Raw genomic sequence first — 19,834 nt, 5'->3', positions numbered from 1 at the left:
AGGCAGGAGCAATAAATAAAATATATAAATTATTATAGTTAATTTCTTGAATTTTATCTTTTCATTGCTTTAAAAATTGTCTATAACATTTTTCCAATATATTTTTTCTTTATAATGTATCTCAGTTACATTATCTACCACACAGACACAGATGCTGTTGTTAGAAAGAATAAACAAATGAATTAAAGCAGTGAATTTTATTTAGATGTGTTTTTTTTAAAAAATTAAGTAACATTTATTTGTGTCTGGGAGAAACGTATTTGTGTGGAAGACAACCTGTGAGTGTGCATTCTCTTCTACCGTGTGGGGTCCTGGGGATCCAACTCAGGTTATTTAGGTTTGGCAACAAACACCTTTTCCCACCAAGCCATTTTGCCAGTCCTGGGATGTATCTAAAACTAACTTTGTTAATCGCTAAACTATAATAAGAGAAACCTCACTAAATTGATAATCCAACATTACAAGACCTGTATGAAACTAATAGAGCTATAATATGTAATTAAAACTGTAAAGGTTTTTATTACCAGTCTTCTATTCCAGCCTCCTCTTTTGAAGTCTGAAGTGTCAGATGAGAAGTTCAAGGTTACCAGTTAGTGGTAGAACTGAAACTAAAATTTGAGTTACCCAGTGTTCTTTGTGAATTACTAAGTCACGTGGGGTATCAACTTGAGGTGATACAGTGGAAAGGATGCTAAGAGAATAGTTTAGTCAAACAATAATTTAGTTATTAATAAATTAGTAATTTAAAATAGAACATGTGGTATCCTATCATTTTTGTCACAAACTGATCATTTGGGGGGACTTTTTTGATATTTTACCTTTTAATTTATAACTTATTTTCAACTAATTATTTGGAAATAACTGGAAATGTCCGATGGGACTTCAAATAGCCCAAATGTCCTTCAGCTAGCCTTTTAGCATATAAATCAAAATAGCTGCAATACTTTATTATACCCTGGTATTTGCGGATTTTTGTTTGTTTAAAAATGCTCTGTATGAGAGATGGTTCAGAGGTTAAGAGCACTGACTGCTCTTGCAGAGGACCTGGGTTCGATTCCCAGCAACCACATGGTGGCTACAAACTGTCCTTAATTCAAGTTCCAGGGGAATCTGACGCCCTCTTCTGACCTCCGTGGCATTGCACAACATGGGTGCACTCACATACATGCACACAATACACAATACACATAAAATAAAAATAATAAATAAAATATTTTTTAAAATGCTTTATATGTATGTACATGTGAGCATACAACGCTTTTACTTTGTGGATGTGTAGTTACTAGGCCACACTTTGTGTCTGTGTGTGTGTGTGTGTGTGTCTTTTTGAGACAGGGTTTCCCTTTAGCCCCAGCTGGCCTGGACTTCTATGTAGCCCAGGTAGGCTTTGAACTCACGAGATCTGCTTGCCTGTGCTGGGATTAAAGGCATGTGTCACTGACGCCTGGCGTCAGGCTGCCCATTTTTATAACACCCGCATATACTCTGTGCTGATGAAGAACCTAAGCAACTTTCTCTTTTAAGTAGTTAGGTGGTACCACGTTCTTGATGCATAGATGGTAAAACTTAATAGCAAGTATAGTAATATAACATGCTCCATTAGGCATGTTTACATGGTATGATGACTCAATAACACTGAAAGTTGTAATCACTTTGAATATTCAAATGTTTTTAGAGCATCTTTAGAAATCATCTAAATATGATTTTAATTTTTATAAAAGCAATTTAATTCATCTATTTTTATGAGCACTGTTTAATTTTTGTAGGGCACACCATATATTGAAGTTTTTGTTTTATATTGCGTTGTATTTTTCTACAGTTGAGATAGTGACATTGTTATTTCTTTTAAAGTTATTACTAATTCAATCATGAGAACTCACCTATTATTAAGCAGGGAACTTAATTTCTTGATTTGTGACTGTTTCCCTATTTGTTTTAATTGTTCTATATTCATGCATGCATTGCTTAGGGGAATACTTAAACAGTCTGATTTCTTTGGTGTGATGAAAGACTGCAGGTTGATTCAGCACAGAAGGTAACATCTTAGGGTAAATTCCAGTGTAGTAGAGTATGTTAAATAACACCATGTTCTCCATCAGAAGGCTTTTCATTCACCTTAGTGGTGCTATTAATTTTGAGTGTCTGGAATTTTCCGTTTCACAAAGAATGCCATTTCTTGCTTAACAAAAGCATTGAATAATACTGAAATTCAATGGCATGTGTTACTATTCTTCCTATTAAAATTTTGAGATGAGACTTTGAAAACTCATGATGTAAAATTAATCAGTTGTTCTTAGAGCTGAATGCCATGGCATATGTCCAGACACTCAGAAGCTAGTGCAAGAGGATCCTTTGAGCCCATAAGTTGGAGGATAGCCTGTACAGTGTAATGAGACCTTGTCTGAGAACTGTCAACAACAACAGAAACCTATTTGTACTTGTAGATAAGCTTGTGTCTTCTAAGTGATTTGTTTTAGCTGATTCAGGAATAATTTATGAAAAATGAAAGGTTTTTATGTTCTTACATGCTGCAACTTTGGTAAAAAGTTGAATCCTGGCCTCTATAATACTATGAATGAAAGAAAGATGCAGAGTAAGTAGCTGTAACAGTATTTATTGTAAGAATTGGAGTGTTTGGATTTGTATTGTATTTTGCAAATACCATATTGCTGATATTTTATATATTTAAAAAAATACTTATTAATTTTATTTTTTATGTGTATAAGTGTATTGCCTGCATGTATGTATATGTATCCATGTTGTGCAGTGCCTGAGAAGGTCAGAAGAGAGCATCTTTGGAACTGGAGTTATAGATGGTCGTTAGCCTCCATGTGTGGGTGCTGAAATTCAAACCTGGGTCCTCTGCAAGATCAGTTAATGCTCTTAATCACTAAGCCATCTCTCCAGCCCCTTTATATATATTTTTATATAATAGTTTTTGCCAAAGCAAATTTTTAGAAGAAAAATCAGAAAGTTGTAAATAGGCAAAATAAGGGATTTATATGATTAATTTCCTAGTAGTGAACACTTCCTGGATGTTAACAAAGAATGGGGGTTCTTAAATGCTTCAGATACTGTGGCTACAATACTGTTGCTTAATTTTTAACTAAAAGATTGTCAGAATGCTCAAACTTATTGATAGTCTCTACTCCAAGGTTAGAGGTGAGTTTTAGAATCACTGTTTTTAGAAATTGACATGTGATATGTTAAGCTCCATGTGTTACTTTTGAAAAGACAGTATATCTATGTCGTTGCTACATAGTTTAGCCTATGATTCTTCAGCCTCAGCCAGTGAGTTATTAGGATTATAAACAAAGACCACCATGCTCAATTTCCCTCCCTCCCTCCTTCCCTCCCTCTTTCTCCCTGATAGAAGTAGTGATAATTGTCAGTTTAACAGGATTAAGGACTTTCTAGATGTGAAGCATTAGTCTACACACTTAAATTAACTCATTCAGTGATCATGGCCGTGTCATGGAGTAGATAGGGTTTAGGTATAATTGAGGCACAAAAATCATACCCTATAGAGTCAGTGTGTAGACTGAACACTTTGATTCCCTGACCCCATCTGGTATGATGTATTGATTTATTATTTCTGGTATCATCTTAAAAAGAACTTGTCTATTCTTTAAAAGTCTCAACTGGAGTTGGGGCAGAAGCTTGGTAACTAATAGTATCTCAAACATTTCAAAGGTACAGTTGAGGTAAGAGCTCCAGTTTTTAATGTATTGACAGTTAAGGTTCTTTACATGTTGTCTATGAGTTCCTTCATTCATTTGGGTTATTTAGGTTTTTCTGTATAGTTGAAGGTTTTGGTATTTTGTGCATTCCTATTTTAGATTAGGAACATCATTTCAGAAATTCAGTTCCCTGAAGCCTAAAAATTTGAAGGTTAGTATTTACTTCCCTCAGCCACTAGAATTATTCTTTTTGTAAAAGTACATGGTTTAAGACCATTCCATTTATGTTAGGTTTGCTAGAGTTGCAATGCCCCGTACTCTCCAGCTGAGGGCAGCTGTTTACCAATTTGAAGAATTGATTTAGAATGCACCACTCTGTGCTTCTGAAAACTTGGTGTCTAGCATAAACAATGTTCATTCTCATACAGTTTTAGTTCCATTATTATCATACATAATTACATGAACATGGAAACTCTGGTTGTTCTTCATAATAATTCTTTAGTTCTTTAGAAACTGAAGCAGAAACTTGATGTTCATTTGAAAATTTTCCCATTTCAAGTTCTTTTAAAGTCCAAGTTCTCCCCTGCTTGTACTTCAAAGATATCATAGATCTTCCTCATATTTAAAATTCCTGAGTATAAATACATGCGACTTTAAAGGATTTTGAGGACTTTTAAATATAAAAGTGCTTACAGTGTTCAGTATGCTACTTCATTAGCCAGTGGGTTAAGTAAAAATTAAATGCTTGGTAAGTTTTTTCTATGCAGAATGAATGTTAAACTTATGGAATATGCTGCCATCTTCTGATTTTTTTTCTACACTGAAGTGTCATTTATTTTAAAGGAATTGGAAGGGCTAATTGTTTCAAAGATTATCATTGAAACATACTGTTTCTGAAAATAAAAAATATCTGTCTATATAAAACTGTATTATAATATTAAAACAATAGATAGTAATTACTGGGAAGGAATAATATGCCATAGAGCTATTAGTAAAAGCAATGCTCTAATGAGACAGACAAAGTATGAGTAAAGGTCATATTATACAAACAAAAACAGTTTTACTGTAGAAAGTAAAGTGAATATCGGAGGGGATGCCGAGACTAAAAGGAGGTTAGGAACATTTATTCTGAAGGCTGTGGGCCTGAAGATATGTTATGTTGGCTGTCAGTGTTGTACCCTCCCCCCCACCATATCAATTTATGGATTTCCAGTTTTCCTGTGTTTTAGGAGAATTTATCTGACTCTTATACTGTAGAAATTAAGAAGCAGGGATTTTAATACATTGGCTGACATTTCAGTCACCACAAGGTTGCATTACCTAGTGTTGTAACCTGGTTGTGTGCACATGACACTGTTCACACACTACAGTGTATTTCTTAGGGTAGAGCCTGCTGTTAGGTGACACATGACTGTGGGAACTGCCCATTATAGGTTATTTTACAAATGATACTGTTTTATATGTCCTTGATCAGTCATGTGACTATTATAATAGAACCAGTTAGTTTTTCAGAGAGCCAGATAATCTGGTTTGTGCAGAAAAGTAAAAGGGCACACTTAACAAACAGTTGGGAAAAAGCACTCACTAATATAGATGAGGTGAACAAACATTTATGTATTTCCCTTAATATGCATAAATGCTCCTTAAATATGAAGCCAAATTCTGCAGATATTATGATGCTATTTGGGTAAGGAAGACTTAATAAGATATGTAAGAAAAGATAGAGGTGTGTGTGTGTGTGTGTGTGTGTGTGAGAGAGAGAGAGAGAGAGAGAGAGAGAGAGAGAGATTTATCTTGTAAAGAATTTTACTTTCAGTTTCTCAGGAGCACCTAGTTGTTTAGTTGGAGAAGTATCACAGGACCCCGCAGCCCAGCCCTGCTTTGGTTGTAGCCACACCACTGACTTGGTTATGGGAGCTCACCAGCTGTTTGACTGGCAGCAGCAGGAGCGCTCACTTCAGGAGTTTATAATTCCTGGCTATTCTAGGACAGTTTGCACTTCACCAAGCCTCAGACAGGTCAGGACATTCACAAGGAGAAGGTTGAAAGAGAAAAGCAGCAGGCTTTGGGTCCTTAGCCTTTTAAAACTACTGTTCATTTTTTAAAAAATTGGTGATTAGTATTTTAGTAATGTGCCTGTATTACATGTAGAAAGTATTCATCAACCAAGAGGAGTTTTAAAATGTCAAAACCGGGAAAAGCTACTGTAAACCATGGCTTGGTTCCTGTTGATCTTAAAAGTACAAAAGAGCCTCTACCACATCAAACTGTGATGAAGATATTTAGCATTAGCATCATTGCCCAAGGCCTGCCCTTTTGTCGAAGACGGGTAAGTGTTACACATTTGGAAAGTATGCGTGTTTATTTAAATGACGTACTTCTGCTTCCAGTGAACCATGCTTAAGATTTCATATTTATATTTATGACAAAAGCAAACAATGCATTGTGTAGCCAGTGAAAGTCGAAGTAATAGTTGATGAACTCAAGCCTGGAGAGCAGGATTAACCCAACCTTCCTTTTTATCTCATTTATTTTTCATGTGATGAGAATCCTGTAAACTTGTTTAGAGCTGATAAGTGTGAAAAAGGTGTTTTGAAATATGTCAGCAAATATTTCAAGCTCAGTTTTGCATCTTTTATTTTGCATGAGAGACTGGAAGCTTTTGGTGGTGCTTAGGCATGGGCCATATAGCATCTAGCTCAGAGAGCAGTCCAGGTCTATAGGCTTCTTTGGCCCTTGAAGCTGGATATTTTTTAATATTGTTTCATAAATTAAAACAACATAAGAGAGGCATTGCTTTTTTGCTTAAACAAAATTAGTGTGTTCTTGTGTGATAAAATTTATATATAGATGTCCTGAACTAACATGTTTTACAGAATGGGTGTTAATGTATAATCAAGTCACAATCGGTTGTTCTTCAGTGTGGCACACTGAAGCTGTTGGTGTGAACTAAGCATTGTATCTTCTGAGTTAGTAGGTGTTGCCATTTTGAATTATTTACTAGTGTGACAGATTTTTAGATCTGAAATATGTTTATGATTCTGAACACATTGAGCCCAAGTACATGTGTGCTACACACACTCCTGTCTCTGTAATTAAATAAGTACTTGTTTAATCAGTACTGTCACTGTCCCGTGTCTTTTATGCATTTACTTTTCTTTTAACTAAAGAAGGTATTTATCTTCTTAATTAAGTAGAATAACCCATAACACTAGAAAAATAGTTTTATCTTTGTAAAGAGAATCTTCTTTTACTAAGACTTAGTCTTTGCAAAAATATTTTTTCTGATCAGCTTAGTTCCCTTTGAGTTGTTTCTGCTTGTACCCAAAGCAAGTGGCAGCCATGTTAGAAAACATTTTCAGTAAAGTTAAAATGGAATATGTCTCTGATATTGTTTCTTTTCTTCTTTCCTACGTCTTCACAATGTTTTCTTAATTTGTCTTCTTTCACCTTCTCAGTTTTATAGCTTTTCTGAAATGAGGTCACTGGCCCGAATTAAGTTATTTTATAAGAGGTCTCTGTACTCTTAAAGTCATTAATAAAATAATTAATATTTCTATAGATAAAATACCAATACAAATAAGTTTACAAAAGAAACTTATTAAACCTATAAAAAGTATGAGTTCTTTTTTATAGCTGAACAGTTAAAACATTAACAGCCAAGTTCCTTTTTCTCTCTTGTTTTATTTTACTCTTGTTTGTAATAGAATGAATGCAGTTTTAGTGTAGAGGGGACTTCATGGGCACAACGCATCTTCTAACTTGGACATTATGTTGAAATGGTATAGGAGAAGATTCTATAAGAAAAATTAATGAAGAACCTCAAGGCTTTCCTTGAGGGTTTTCTAGGGTCACTGCTCTGTTTGACTTTTCTAGGTTACTATGCTATATTGAATTCTAGCCTTGCAGTTGCAATACTATGATAGAACAAAGTATGAAAATAAAAGTCATACTAGAAAATTTAGAAATAATTTCTTAGAACGTTCAAAAAGTTGTCCTTAAATAATACATTCAGTTTTTCTGTGTCTGGCAATAGTTTATGATTGCATGACTTATTGGGTCTGACTCATTGAAATAGAAGAGGGTTATGAGAATAGATCCTCTCTTTCCACAAGTGATTAATGTAGGTAGCTTTAAATGGATTTGCCTTCTCTTCATTAAATTCTCTTTCCTTAGTACAGTTTATAACAAATATTTAAGTGTATTTCTTTTTTTAAAGTATATTTTTCTTTAGCAAAAATTTTAAAAGGACTTCTGAAATGATTTATAATTAATCATATTTTGTGCTTGGCATAGAGTTCTTATATTAGATATATTTAATGCTTTTAAGCACATTACTGCACTATTGACAGCACAGTGTGCAGGGTAGATAGCCTCTGTATTTCATAGAACATTCTTGCGAGTACTGAGCTGAACATAATATATAGTTAGTATTTATAAAACTGTGTAAGCCTCACCTAGTAAAAGTGGAAAAACATCCTTCTATCATGGATGCTGAGTCAGTTAACATTTGCATGGTTAATGTTTTAAAGAAAATTAAAGGGACAACAGTTTGAAAATTATGAAAAAGTCTTTAAAACTGTAATGTCACCTTACATGTCTTCAAATGTTTTTAGGAAATTTGTTTATCTTACTATGAAATATAATATTAATGCTGGTAGTCAAGTTTATAGTTAAAATTTTTCCAAGCTCTCATCTGAAATGTGTGAGCATTGGATTTAATATAACAGCAAATAAATAGTAAACTAACCACTAATAAATTACTACTAAATACAAATATTTTAGTATTGAGAATGTACCAGCTATTTGTTAAAAATAAGTTCCACGGGGGCCTGGAGACAGGGCTCAGACTCATGTACTGCTCTTGCAGAAGACCGGGTTTAGTTCCCAGCACCCATGTCAGGTGGCTTATAACTACTTATAACTCCAGGTCCAGGAGATCCAGTGCCTTCTTCTAGACTCTGCAGGCACCTGCACTTACATGCACATGCACACATATAGACACACAAATACACATGTAATTTAAAATAAATAAATCTTTTTCAAAAAGTTCTACAGGGCTGGAGACATGGCTCAGTGGTTAAGAGTAATGCCCAACACCACATGGTGCCTAATAACCATCTTAACTCCAATTCCAGGGGATCCAACACCCTGTTCTGACCTTCCCAAACATTGCACAACATGGGTGCACTTACATACATGCAGGCAATACACTCATACACAATAAAGAAAAATAATAAAAATTTTAAAGTTCTACAAGTAATTCTTAGTATCAGGGAAATTTGGGAATATAGCCTATAATTTTAAAAAGTCCTGATTATCCTTTAGTGGAGCAGTAATTTGGCATCAGTTATTGTATTTTTCCTTTGAAATTGGAATGCTTTTAATTATGCTAATTCCATATTGCTGAAATCTTAAGTTATATCTTTTCATACTTTGAACATATCTGAAACAAGGATGCGTTTTTTTTTCTTTTTACTAAGAGTAATAATGGTAATTCTGACGATTAATAAAACATGTTGGAAGAAAATCACTTTTTTTTTTTTTTTTTAAATCGGTCTTTTTGAGACAGGGTCTCATTGTAGCCCCAGCTGTCCTGGAACTCACAAAGATCCGCCTGCCTCTGCCTCCCTAGTGCTGGGATTAAAGGTGTGTGCTACCATGCCCAGCAGAAAATCACTTTTAGTGTATAAGTCTGATTCACTCACTTTAACTTTGGAGCACTTATGCATTTATTTACTTAATAAGACTTTTTTTTTAATAATTATTCTTCAGTGTTACTATTTTGGCAGAAATTTTGAAATGAGATGGAACTGATGGTTTTATATAAGATTTTTTTTTTTTGGAGGGGGAAGATTATAAAACCAGGTTGTGTAGTTTATAGTCAGATAAAGATGTTGGCATGACTCCAGTGTTTTTGGGTTTGTATGGCAAGACTTCATTCAGCCAGAGGGTCTGTTTCTTGAGACAGACTTGCTGTCTAGCTCTGGCTAGCCTTGAACTGGAGTGTCTCCTCAGCCTTCCAAGTACTGGGAATATAGGTGTACACCACCACCCTTGGTTTTTAAAGAACTCATTATATATACTAAGTACTCTTCTTTCTGGATATTTTTCTTTTAAACTGATTTAAAACTTAACTGACTTAAATGTGAATTAAATACCGTAAATCAAGAAGTTTCTTCATTCAGTAGATGAGGAAACTGAGGCCTTAAACAAGTTAACATTCCCAGTTTCTTGATACATAGTTGAGCTGATATTTAATTTCCAGACTTTGACCTTACAGGCCCTTGCTATTATTTCTGCTAGCTTTTGTGGCCTATATACACATTTCTTTCTTATAAACTTGACACTTTTCAACGACTGTTATATTAGTTTTTTGAAAGGTAAGTCTGGGAGCCCATCACTGTCAAAATTTATTTCTTTGGGGAAATACATTCAAAGTATCAAAACATTGGCCTTCAAATTGCTTTTTATAGCACAGTTCATTTATATACTATAAATTTCTTATGTAATCACTTAAAAAATTTTAAACTAAGTTATACTACAAATTATGTAACAGTTTTACTCATCAAAAATTTGAAATGTTGGATTGTTTGCTTGTTCGTTATTTGTTGTTCTGTTAGCTGGGAGATCATACCTCATCCTTGGTGGTTTAGCCAGCAGCATTGAAAGCAGAGTGTCTGACAGGTTACCCTTCAATGTGGTGCAGTGCCATCCCCATCCATTTGTTCAGTCAGTACTTGTGTCAACGATAAAAGCAGTGTCATACCATACCTTTTCACCAGTGCTGTGCTGCATTCAGGTATTTTCTTCAGTCTCGTGCTGTTACCAGAAACAAAGCTGTATTCACAATTTTGATATTCTCTTTCAGACATAACCTGATTTGTGTATATAGTCTTCAGTTAGTTAAAGCTGTATTTAATTTTAATCATTATATTCTTTTAGTGGACCTTTAGAAATCACTACCCTTCTGAATTTAGTAATTTGATAGTCCCAAGATTATCTGAGTTGAGCTTGGCCTGGTGTGGAGCATGCCTTTAATCCCAGCACTCTGGAGATAGAGGAAGGCTGATCTCTCTGAATTCTAGGCCAGCTGGGGCTAAAGGGAGACACTCTCTCAAAAAGATTAGAAAAAGTTTTATCTGAGTTAGATGGCTAATTTTATTTAAGGTGAAATTTTATTTTCCTCCAATAGTTAATCTTTTGCCTCTTAAAATAGGGCTTGCTTATATTATATAAAACATAGAGAATTTTTTTCTTTACAGCTTACTAAATTATTAGTAATTCCACTGCTCAGAAACAACCACAACAATAGATGTAAATATTTAATTATTTTTCAACAAAATGGAAGTTGGACCCATTTGTAATATACTGCTAGTGTTTCTCCAAGACTGTAGGTGTCTGACCTGTACATAAAAGTGCTGTGATCCTTCCAGAGTTGGTGATGGACGGTGACAGGTCTAGCGTATATGGGAAAATCTTTAACCACTTCACTGTGCACAGATTTCTAGATGTAAAATTATTTGGTCAAGGAGAGTAAATCTTGCATTATTAGGAGATATACTGATAAGTTATTTTCCAGAAAATTGTACCAATTAAAAAAATAACAGGGGCCTTCTGGCCATTACTTAGCTGACACCATATTATCATTCTTCCTTTAAGTATGTGTCATTATACTTCATGAGGAAAACGGTAAATAAATCCAAAATTGTTCATAGTGACCTTATTCTTTATTGTAGAAAATAACATTTGCTGTATTCTTGTCACTTATATTATATCCAACTATATCTTTTTTCTATTCGTTTCATAGCTCTAAAACTGTGCTCTGTGTTTTTATCTAAAAGATTGCCAGTGTGTATGATTTTTAAAATTTTATTACTGATCCAGTGTATTTTTTATTACTGGTCTTCTAGTAGGTATTGCCGTTTTTATGTCACATTATACATATGTACATTTCTGAGTTTTAGTGAGATATTTTTACAGTATAAATGACAGCCTCTCCCTTAGTGTACTGCTATTAATAATCTACTAGTAGAGTACTTCTGCTAGCAGGAGCAGCTGCAGAAATACTTGTCTGTTTCCTATAGCACTGTTTCTTAGGTCTAACATTTTTGTCATAGCTTTGTCAATTAGCCACTGTCTGGCTTACCTTTTTTTTCCTCCCATTTGAGCCGTGATTAACTCTCATGTAAAGTAGTTGTATTAAGTCTCCTCTTCTAAAATGTCTTGATGGCCAAGAGATTGCATGAAATTCTGTTTCAAGAAACTCTTAGCTGACTAGACAGACATAGATGAATATCTCTTTAACATATACTGGAACTTCTAAAACTATCATCATGTCTCCCTGTATTATCTGTGCCTCTCTCTCCAGGTCCTTTCCAGGCCCACACAGCTCCGCCTGCTCAGCTGGTAAAACACCCCCCTCCCCCCAAGATAACTGGCTTGGCCAATGTTATCTCACCCCTTGCCCTCAATCTCACTGCACTCCTGCATTACCCCTGGCCTGGAGGTGATTAGGACAGATTAGTAGTGCTGTGGACCGCTTTATATCCTCAGGTTATAAACTCTTAGAAACCTGAAGTTATTTTTAATATCTTTTTATGCTCTAAGTCATAGGAAAAGAGAGTTAGTATAAATATTTCTATGACTGGCTTGTTGAGATATCTATTAAAATTGGAAAATTCTCTAAGGAGTTTTTGTACTGACTGTTAGAACATGGCATGTTTTTGTTTACTAAATGTTTTTAAATGACTGTGCAGCTGTGATTTTGAATATTTCATTTTCTAAATTTAACTAAACTCAGATACAGTTTGACACTTAATTTTAAAAGTAATTACTACCTACCAATTTTGAAAATGAAGGCGAAACAAATGTACAGTGTAGTTATTTGGGAGGTACTTTTGAGAGTAATTTAGGAAGCCTAAGGAGCTTGAAAATGTCAAAATGAAGGAAAAAACATATTTGAAGAAGAGGAAGAAAGGGTGGCAGTAGGAGTCAGTTTAGAGAGGGCTTTTAATGGGATTTTATTTTTTTCCCTTTTTAAGTGTTTTCTATACACATGTGCTCCGTTGGAACTTCAAAAATATTGACATTTTCAAATCTTCTGGTGACCTTTATCACCACCAATTACTGTATTAAAAAAATAGATAGTTATTGTTAGCTACTCTGTAACACCATTCTATTTAAAAATCCATCAGTCTTTTCCTTCCTGAGAATGTTTCATGCCTCAGACATGAATAAGCAAAATAGAAATCCTAAAATCCCTGGAGATTGTACTCTTTGTACCTGCAAGTCAGTGACTGTAAATGCAGCGATGAAGCTTCCTGTATGTATATGACATGGTTATTCAAGTGTGAAAAATTACAATCTTTTAAATATCTTACATCTAGTGATAAAAGCTCGAACCATTGCACTACAAAGGATATTTGCTTAAATGGATTCTGTACAAAGTACTGTGGGAAGGAGGGGACCACCAGTATTTCATTATAGCGGTTTTTAAAATATTTTATTTATTATTTTTATTTTTTATGTGTACGAGTGTATTGCCTGCATGTATATGAGTGTACCCGTGTCATGCAATGCTGCGGAGGTCAGAAGAGGGCTTCGGATTTTCCTGGAACTGGAGTTAAGGACACTTCGTAACCGCCATGTGGGTGCTGGGAATCAAACCTGGGTCCTCTGCAAGAGCAGTCAGTGCTCTTAACCGCTGAGCCATCGCTCCAGCCCCTCATTATAGCAGTTTTGTTTTAAAACACAGTACTTGCTAAGCAGCTGACCAGAGGAATGAAAAGGTGCTTGGATTGTTGCTTGTGCTTACATCTTGTTTTTTTCATACTAGTTATACTACTGCAAATTGCTCACGTCTGAATATTAATGTCAGCCAATAAACACTGAGTACCTGGCAAAGATCTGAGAGCTTTTCTGTAACTTGTGGATTAATAAAACTAGAGAGAAAAAGGCCATTCTCTTCTGCAACTTAGGAGACCCAAAATAAATCTTTTGCTAATACTAATGTTTTGATGACAAGAAAACCAGGTAATGAAAACATCTAACTGGGTGTACAGAAATACTTTATTTCCACAGAAAAAATCGTGCAATACTTAAAATAACCTCATGAAGTAGGTTGAATTATGTTATCCTTATTTACAGTTTAGGGATCTGAGGGAGTGGAAGGCTTAATAACTTGCCCCACAACTCATGAGTGATGTAGCCTTACTTCTGACTCAGGCAGTCAGACTCTGGACTCACAAAAAACACTGCTATGTACTGATCTGGAATGAGGACTTCCTAAGTTAACAGATTATTACCTACCTTTTTCACACAATACTGAGATTTTAATTAGATTGCAACAAATTATTCACTTGTACTTTATCATTGGTTTATTATTAATATTAATGCCAGCCAAAAAATATTGAATGTATGCAATGAACCTGTATATAAGACATGTAATTCTTCCATTCTTCATAATTTATGATGAGCTCAATATATAATTATTACATTGCTCTCTAGACATTTTTGTTTTGGGGTCTTAGTATTGGGTTGTACCTTAGTTATTAAATAGAACATAAATAAGCACACCATATATAAATCTACAACTTATGTTGAGGAAATAACTGAATTATCTCTTGCTAATTCATAACATTTTATATAAATTGCTAATAACCTTAACACTAGAGGGCAAAGCTACTTATATTTGTAGCTTAATGTTTTCAGAAAGGAATTGATTATTAAGACTTGTAGAAGACAGATGAAGAATATGCTAAAAATAAATTTAGACATCATCTCCTGGCAGGGTAAATAGTATGAAATAAATTACCCAGTCTCTTGCCTGCAGATGAGCCTAACAAGCTCTGAAAACTAAAAATTTTAAAATAAAGGTGTCAAGACTTAACCTAAAGCTAACATAAGATAACTGCCTTTATTATTTGAGGAATCATGTATTTTACTATAGAAACATTGATGTGTAATGTAGTTAGAAGTATTTTGTAATCTATATAGTATAATGTCACTACCTATCTAAAATCCAAAATGTACATTTAAGAATGCAGTCACTGGGGCTGATAAGATGGCACTCTCACAGAGGACCAGGTTCAGTTCCAAGCACCCACGTGGCTGTTAGCATCCATCTGTAACTTCAGTTCTAGGGGATTTGATGCTCTCTTCTGGTCTCTGTGGGCATTGCATGCAGGCAAAACACTCATACGTAAAATAAATAAAAAATTAAAACCTTAGAAAATACTTTAAAAAATAGCTATCACCAAAATTATAGAGCTAACTCAACAGACTTAAGTTGTACAGCTGTCTTACTCACATATAAAAAATGGAATGTACTTTAAAATATTAGAGTAGTCTAAGCTTTTAAGTCTCTATATATGCACATTTAAATACCTAAAAACATATTACATAAATGAGTAGCTAAATTTTATTAAGCTAGGTATAGGCAGGTCCATATAATATAATGACAGCTTGGAGTTTAAATATTATTTTTCTTCAGTGATTAAGATACAGCAAATTTATACTTTTAAAATTTGTTTTAAATATTTTATTTATTTTTATTTTATGTGTATGAGTGTATTGCCTGCATGTATGTAAGTGCATCCATGTCGTGCAGTGCCCACGGAGGTCGGAAGAGGGTGTTGGATCACCTGGAACTCTAGTTATGGACAGTTTGTAGCTGCCATGTGGGTGCTGGGAATCAAGTCCTGTTCCTCTGCAAGAGCAACTAGTGCTCTTAACTGCTGAGCCATCTCTCCAGTCCCGCAGATTTATACTTTGAGTGATGGAAAAGAACTCCAGCCACACTTTATAAAGTTTTCCCAGTTGTGCTTTAAATAGGAACAAGGCTAATAATAATAATAATAATAATAATAATAATAATAATACTCTTCCAGTACAAATTACATGTGTTCCCTATATGTTTTGCTAGTGTTATGAAGATGGGTTAAACAGAGCAAGCCTCCTTTAAGGAGACCATAGATGCCTTTCTATCTCTAGGAGATGCATCTTCTATTCTCATTGTATAGTCATATATTAAAAGCCACAGGAGTAAGCTTGGACATGGTGGTACATACCTGTAGCACTAGCACGTGGGAGGCTAAGGTAGGAAGGTTTATGAGTTCAGGCCATCCTGGGCTGCATAGTGACACCCTGTCTCAAAACAAGAAGAAAGCCCATAGGTACATGAGTTCGTTTATTAATTAATTCATTCAGCAAATATATAGTAAATAAGCCAGGCATAGTCAGAGGCACTTAGGATGCATTTGTGGTTTTTGGTTTGTGAAAACCAAAAACACCCCCGCAACAAAAACAGTGTGTCAGCAAACTCTTATTATGCACTTTAATTTTAAATTAGTTGGTGGTAATTTGTGTTATTTTTTTTGTATGCGTGTGCACAGGGATACATACGCTTTACCTGATTTGAATTGTTAATGGCCCTTACTGAAATGTATAACCTGCTTGTTCTCAAATAACCCAGTAATAGAGCATATTGTTAATTCTCTTTAAGGATTTCATCTTGCTCATGTTTTAATAAGAAAGCTTTCTTGGAGACTCTTCAATATTTTGTCAAGTGCATCTCAGTGGCTTGTTTCTCACTTATCCCTGAGTGAGAATTGGGGTTCTTGGCCCTCTCCCTGAATTACTGTGAAAAGCTTCATAAATTGTGTCTAACATATAAACCAACTAAATAATAATGATATAATCTAAGAGTTTTTTTAAAATGCTGCGTAAATTTTACTACAGAAGTAGTAGCAAAAAAGTTCTGCCACTTGTAGTTAAGCCACTGGTATTGTAAATGTTAGGAGTCTGCAATTCAGTTATTTCCTTTTGCATGTACCTACATTTCTCAAACATTAATATTGTTCTTGAAGTTCTCTTTTCTTTCATGGAGTATTTTTAAGAGCTGTTGAACTATGCAGTAGCAAGCTTTTCTTATCATTTTATAAACACACATATTCTGTTCCACTAGTATTGTTTGCATGTTTGTTTTTCTTTGAGGGTTAGATTATTTCACAGTTGCCATTTGGTACCAGTGACTCTTAATTTTAAATAATGCTTCGTATCATTGCATTGACCTGACCCATTGTTTATGTCAGATGTTGATATCAGCAGTTAACTTGAACCATTTTGTGGTAGAATTTCATGCATGTGTTCTTTGAATTTTACTTACAATTAAACCAAGACTTGTAAGTTGAACCTCCTGTCTGATAAATGTAGGCATAAAGAAACCCAAGACAGAAAAGGTTAAATATTGATGCTAAGAGCACATAGCCCATTAGTTAGCTTGCTTGTTCTGGTGATTTTATGATAGCTTCATATGGTGATATAAGGAGATCTGTTTTGAGAAGAAAAAATATATTGTAATGTTGAATAAAATTCTGTTACCTTAAATTTCTTTTTTAAAAAATATTTTATTTATCATTTTTTATTTTATGTGTACAAGTGTATTGCCTCCATGTATGTGAGTGCACCCTTGTCGTGCAAAGCTGTGGAGGTCAAAAGAGGGCTTTGGATTCCCCTGGAACTGGAGTTAAGGATGGTTGTTAGCCACCATGTGGGTGCTGGGAATCGAACCCGGGTCCTCTGCAAGAGCAGTCAGTGCTCTTAACCGCTGAGCCATCTGTCCAGCCCCTACCTTAAATTTCTTCTTTATTGGTTTGACTTTGAAAATTGAAATTTGTTTTTCCTTCATTTTATTATTTATTTATTTATTTATTTATTATTTTTTGTGTGATCATGGTTCATAATAATTCACATGGGAACAGTTTAATGCTAAACAGATTTTCAGTTATCTAGACATCTTTATACTACCACTTTAGATTTTAAAATGTTATTGTTGCTACTAGTATGAACATGTAGGGGCAGTATTGCACTGTTTTTTAAAATCTTGTCTGAATTTGTGGATTTTTAAGCTTTATTACTGTCCAAAGTTTGTTCTTTTATAGCTTGCTTTTAAAAGGATAGTTGATACTGCTTTGTTGAGTTCAATTCTAGTTCTTAAATGCGTTATACAAAAGTTTTTACTTTAGAAGACTCATAGTTTTGATTTGTATTCAAAGTCAGGAACTGTGTAAAGTTGGCTAAAAGAGTGAAATTCATTTTGTAGTTAGACAAATAAAATATGAATAAATAAATTTATGAAAATATGCAAAAGTTCTAAGATCATTTTACACCACTCTTTCAAAATGACTGTTAAGAGAATTTTTGTCGACTTGATAAGCAAACAAACTTTAAGATTCTTTTATTGACAAAGTACTATTTTTCAGAATCAAAACAGTTATTACAAACTTTTGACAAATTTTTGTGGCTTTTTTCCCCCTGAATTAAACTAAAATCCCTGAGCATTTATATTTTCATCTATTATTTTGCCATGTTCAGCACTACTATGATCCAAGGACTGCTTTAGGCATTTGGAGACAACAATGAAGAAAGCAAACCCAGTCTTCACTCTTGGTTTATGTCAGAATAGCAGGGAGCTTAAGTATGTGGCTGATGGAGCCGGTCAGACCTGCCTCAGTTCTCAGAGCTCTGACTTCCTGAGCCTCATATGTAAAACAGAGAATAGTAGTATTTACCTCCTAGGATTGCTGTAAAGGCAAAATGAAATCATCCACAGGAAGTATGGCTGTGTAACAAGAACTCACAAATTGTCACTAATCCTTTTTATATATTAGTACTTATTTTTAGGGTTAGTATTTTGATTTTTTTTTTTCAAATTGTAAAAGAAAATGCACAGTACCAATTTTGAATAGTCAGATTTTTTTTAGTTTCCAGAGTGGCTGGTAATCTACTTTAAATGGAAAGATACTGCATATGAAAAATTAATGTGATTTGGTTCTACTTACAATATGTAAACTCATTCAGCGTGACTACCCTGTATAAAAATTAACCCCATTATGTCTTTGTCAATTAAGAAAATGGTACATGACATCTTGGTATTTTGTTTGGAGATACTCCCATGTTCAGAATAAATTTGATGGCTTGAAGTACCATTAAATATAATTTACAAGTGCTATGTAAGAATTGAAAGCAATTATTTGTTTATAATTTGTGTATTAGTTCCTTATATGTCTAATAAGTAGTTTCCATTATTTTAAGTTCTGTAACCTTTTCTCCTTCTAAAGCCCCTAAATTTAGTAACTGAGAAATGGAACATACTTGTTAGCATATTTAAAAATTACCTTAACCAAAGTATTCATTACTATATAAGAATTGAGACTTTAAAACCTTTTTTAAAAACTGCACTTTGGATTTTTTAGCAAATGTATTTAGAAGTTTAGACCTTTCTTTGGTACCCTGTGCTCTCTTCATTTTTTTATTTTTTAAAGTCATAAGGAAACCTCATGCTTAACTTGTTTACATGTATGAACCCCTACACACGCAGATGCCTGATACAAACATAATTCCGATCTGTACCCTGTTTAGTAGCTTACCAGCTACAGTCCTTCTGCAAGTGTTTCCCAGAGGGGAAGTGTTCTGTTCTCCTGTTAGCTTTGTTACTGTGCAGTAGTTTTCAGCTGCTCCTCCTCATTACCATACAGCTGGCTTGTAGAGAAGGGGAGGAAGCAGGCAGGAGTTGTACTAGTCGCAAGAATAAGAAGCTCTTTTACAAATGGGGTGCTGGCAGATGGGGGCATGTGTTTGAACAGGTTTCACTAATAACAGTGCACTAAATATCATTCTGAGAAAGTCTAAGGTCAGTGTCATGAATTCAAAGCTTGAGAGGTTGTTCAGCTTTGTGTAGAGTAGACCTTTACTTAAAATTGTCAGACTATATACAAAAGAGAAAATGTAACAGCATTCAGTTTTGATATATAATGTTAAAATATTTATTGGAAGATGAAAACTGAAGATTTGGAAATGTATATGTATCAAGTTGGCTGTATTGAAGATTAAAATGAGGTGTGTAATATGCATCCAGGTTAGAAGTGGATGGCAGAAGAATATCTGCCATTAAACTTATTCTGTCCTTATTTTTCATAGCCATAAAACCAAAGTGAATGAGGTGGAATGGAAATCACTACCAATGCCTTTTTAAAAAAATTTCAGCCGGAGGTGCTAGAGAGATGGCTCAGCGGTTAAGAGCACTGACTGCTCTTGCAGAGGACCCGGGTTCATTTCCCAGCACCCACATGGTGGCTATGAACTGTCCTTAA

At 34.4% G+C, this 19,834-nt stretch overlaps 1 protein-coding gene across 3 annotated transcripts in view; it reads left to right on the top strand.

Annotated features, from left to right (window-relative positions):
- The window catches only part of Fbxw7 (F-box and WD repeat domain containing 7), a 186,060-nt gene that overhangs the window by 126,008 nt on the left and 40,218 nt on the right, over nucleotides 1-19,834 (top strand). The window contains exon 1 of one of the 3 annotated variants that reach the window (XM_017803524.1): nucleotides 5,838-6,009. The exons of the other annotated variants lie outside the window; for them this stretch is intronic. Within the exon in view, the coding sequence (XP_017659013.1) occupies nucleotides 5,863-6,009 (147 nt within the window). The 5' untranslated portion in view covers nucleotides 5,838-5,862. Of the gene's footprint in view, nucleotides 1-5,837; nucleotides 6,010-19,834 lie in introns of those variants that run through there. 3 annotated transcript variants of the gene reach the window in all.

The sequence above is a fragment of the Nannospalax galili genome, unplaced genomic scaffold, assembly GCF_000622305.1.
Source record: "Nannospalax galili isolate Female #2095 unplaced genomic scaffold, S.galili_v1.0 scaffold305, whole genome shotgun sequence".
Lineage (NCBI taxonomy): Eukaryota > Metazoa > Chordata > Mammalia > Rodentia > Spalacidae > Nannospalax > Nannospalax galili.
The sequence above is the reverse complement of the archived record's forward strand: the minus strand, read 5'-3'. Positions and strand labels throughout refer to the sequence as shown.